The sequence below is a fragment of the Leptomonas pyrrhocoris genome (assembly GCF_001293395.1).
Source record: "Leptomonas pyrrhocoris isolate H10 chromosome Unknown, whole genome shotgun sequence".
Lineage (NCBI taxonomy): Eukaryota > Euglenozoa > Kinetoplastea > Trypanosomatida > Trypanosomatidae > Leptomonas > Leptomonas pyrrhocoris.
This window is the reverse complement of record NW_015438408.1, coordinates 161-3423: the sequence shown is the minus strand read 5'-3', so window position 1 is coordinate 3423 and position 3263 is coordinate 161. Positions and strand designations below refer to the sequence as shown.

The 3263-nt window shown below is 47.0% G+C and overlaps 3 protein-coding genes across 3 annotated transcripts; all 3 read right to left on the bottom strand.

Moving 5' to 3' along the window:
* Positions 1–156: 156 nt before the first annotated feature.
* On the bottom strand, positions 157–1416 carry ABB37_10140 (Zot family protein; the record flags this gene model as incomplete). Its single annotated transcript, XM_015809903.1, has 1 exon — positions 157–1416. The coding sequence occupies one exon, from the start codon at positions 1414–1416 to the stop codon at positions 157–159; it is 1260 nt and encodes a 419-aa protein (XP_015651515.1).
* A 121-nt stretch (positions 1417–1537) lies between these two features.
* Positions 1538–1783, bottom strand: ABB37_10139 (hypothetical protein; the record flags this gene model as incomplete). The annotated part of the gene is made up of 1 exon (XM_015809902.1): positions 1538–1783. One exon carries the CDS (start codon positions 1781–1783, stop codon positions 1538–1540), a length of 246 nt encoding a protein of 81 aa, XP_015651514.1.
* A 109-nt stretch (positions 1784–1892) lies between these two features.
* ABB37_10138 (hypothetical protein) lies at positions 1893–2405 on the bottom strand (the record flags this gene model as incomplete). The annotated part of the gene is made up of 1 exon (XM_015809901.1): positions 1893–2405. One exon carries the CDS (start codon positions 2403–2405, stop codon positions 1893–1895), a length of 513 nt encoding a protein of 170 aa, XP_015651513.1.
* Positions 2406–3263: the final 858 nt, after the last annotated feature.

Genomic DNA, 3263 nt, shown 5'->3' with positions numbered 1-3263 from the left:
ATCTAACCAACGCAGAATACTAACCGCGCCAGTTGAGTGTCGTGGAAATGCTGGACTTTGCCGAGTGGCTTGGTGTCACCGTTCGCAGGCTTGCTCACTGCATCCCCCTAAAGGGGGATAGTTGTCAGGTATGTCATTTGAAATGACATACCAAGATTAGAAAACAGACCCGAGTTTGATGTCTGCTTGTTCGGTGGTGTTTTGTGGTATGTCTTTCTCTTTAGGTTTGCAAAAGACATTCAACTGGACGGCCTCCTTAGTCAGCTGCAACAAGCAATCATCGAAGTGGACATAGCTGATATTGTTTGCCCTTAGAAACGCATCATCAAACCTGTACGTTCCTTCGGGCGTGTTGGCCTCCAACGTCACCATAAATCGAAATTCTTTACCGCTACGTTGCGTCACATGGCCAGTGTAATAGAGGTTCTGAATCTCATACAATCCAAGCATTTTGCGCATCAGTTCAAGCCTGTTTGATGCAAGAGAAATTGAATCACCGGCACGAGCGTTAGACGCACCGCTATTCCCACCATTAGATACATTGCCACCACTTTGAGCGCCGCCTTTAGCCACCCCAGTGGACGAGTCAGAAACTTGAGACTCATTGACCGACGAGGACGATTGCGCATCCTTCTCAGAAGCACCAAAAACCAGACCGGATAAACCATAAACAAAATACCCCATGCACCCTATACCAATAACAAACGTCGCTAAGAACTTCGGGTTCTTATACAACACATTCACCGCACCGGATTGTTTCGCTGTACCTGTCGCCGTGGACTTGTAAAGCAAGAACGCCTCAAGCGGTATTTTTACGCTCAGAACGTTTGGATCTTTTCCTTTTGGGATAACAGGCGTTGCCGTATTTTTAGGGTGTTTGTATATGTACGGCTTACGACGCGCCCAGAACATGCCGTCATTACCTTTGTGGAAAAAGCATTGTTCAGCACAGGCGCGAATTGCCGTATCAATCTGACCCCAATCAGGCGATAGCAGCTCAATATCCCAGTTGTATTTCCGGTGACGCATGAATCCCTCATTGAACGAAAACGGATAGATAATCCGGCCTTGTGCGTCGTATTCTGCTTGCCCTCGGTCGTCCACTTCCGATGCATCGAGTTGACTCATATCAACGGGCAAGTATCGAGAGTGAAAGAACGCTTCATAGTCTTTGGGCAGGTTCGGCAGAAAATCCGAAAGAGGGCGACCGGACACCTTTTCCATACGAAAGCCGATGTTCTTGGAAAAGATATCCTGGCACTCATCAATCACAATCAGTGCGCCCAGTGGACACCAAGAGAAAAAGTGTTGCCATAGGTCAATGCCGTTCTTGTCTCGACTGAAAATCCGAATCAACCGAGCCGTAGAAGGGAAGGTGATGTCCAGACGTTTCTCGATTTCCTCAAGTGGTTGCATCCCTTCAATGTTGGTCACGACCACACGGCCAGCTTTAAGGGCAGGGAGTATCACAAAATGACAAACATAAGAGGATTTGTAGGAGCCGTTCGCCCCCGTTCTTATCGTAATCGCCATATCATCACCTCAGCATCTTCATCACAAAGCCAGTCGATAGAAAGTTGAAGTAAACGCCAATCGCGTGAGGCACACCGAACGCATAAGCGTAGTACCTCAACTCGTCCGGTAAGGCGTTAAACGCACTGGCAACCACCGAGTTAAACCCAATTTCCTTGAGTAACAATTGCGCGGTGGTGTAATAGACTTGCATCGTCCAGATAAGCCAAGTCAGTTTGGCTTTGATGTACCAAACGTTAATGTAGGCCATGAGTTGTTGGAAGTAGGTCGGAATGAAATCGAAGAACTCGACAACGGTCTGACCCACATCACCAAGCGCATTCAAAATGTCTAACAGAAATTGCATACAAACCTCCGTGTTATTTCACTAAGAAACGAATGCCAAACAGCACCGCAAGGAACACCAGAACGGCAGCGATTAGGCTTGAGTTGTCTAAAAGAGCAGGGAATACACTAGAGCCGAATGAATATTCGCGCCCTTGAATGTGAAACTTCCAACGGTGTTCAACGTACTGGCCGCCATTGAGTTCGGACGAATCAAACGAAAACAGACCTTGCATCGCTTTCATTTGCTCGGAGTATTCAGTTTTCAGTGTTTCGATTTCGGCTTTCATTTCGGTGAGGGTGTCCTCGCCATACAGACCCGTACCATTAAAATCAATTTTTCCCTCAGAGCCACGAGTGGAAAGACCATCACCGTTCAGTGTGCCAACGATTGAATCAATCCCATCACCAATACCTTGCAGCTCGGTATTGATGCCCTCAAAGCCGTCACCCAATGCAGTGGATAAACCGCCAACCGTTCCTGATAGGGTGCCGATGTCGTCAGACAGTCCCGACACATCACCGGACAGAGACGAAATCGCAGACATCACTCCGTATTGTCACCAGAGCCGCCTCGATATTGTTAATGGCATTTTGAACAGCAGTAAGTTGAGTAGACAATCCAGCAATAGAGGCCGCATTGTCTTTGACCAGTTTGGCGGTTGGCGTGGTATCGCTATAAAGCGTCTGCATGATACTGCCGTGCATGTTGCCCATTTGATTAGCTAGATTTCCGGCTGATATACCAATCTGGCTATTGATGGAGCCCGCCGACATGGCGACTTCAGAGCGAATCAAAGAGGTATTCGATTCAGATAACGCATCTTGCTTTTCAAGCAGTGAGCCCAAATTGGAAAAACCAGACTCAAGCGCATCAATGATGCTTGATTCGGTGTCGTTCAACCAACTAGCGAAAGTGGTAGACTGCGTTAACACTCTGTCATTGGTGTATTTATTGATTCGATCTTCTGTATAAAAAAGTTTGCCATCGATATCAGCGTTAAGCTTTTTATTCGATTGCTCATGTAAGTATTTGGCGTATTTGGCGACGTCCTTTAAACCATCACATTTGATTTTAAGGTCATTACCAACACTTCCCGCATTTTCACAGACCGTTTCAACATGAGACGGTTGCGTGACAGGATTATTCGAACTGTCGCCACCATCACCACCGCTACCATTATCATTAGGTGAACAGTCACCGTTAACATCACAAGAGCCGTCAGTATCATCAGACCCCGTACACGATTCGCCAGTGGTAAAAAAACGCAGCCGTACAGTAACCAACCGTTTCACTGCATGTCCATGTCGAGGTACTGCTAAAATTATCCTCTGCTCGACACCCGTTCGTACAGGTGGAATAAATCTGACTGGTGCCTAAAGGAAACTTCAAAACAGGCGTATCA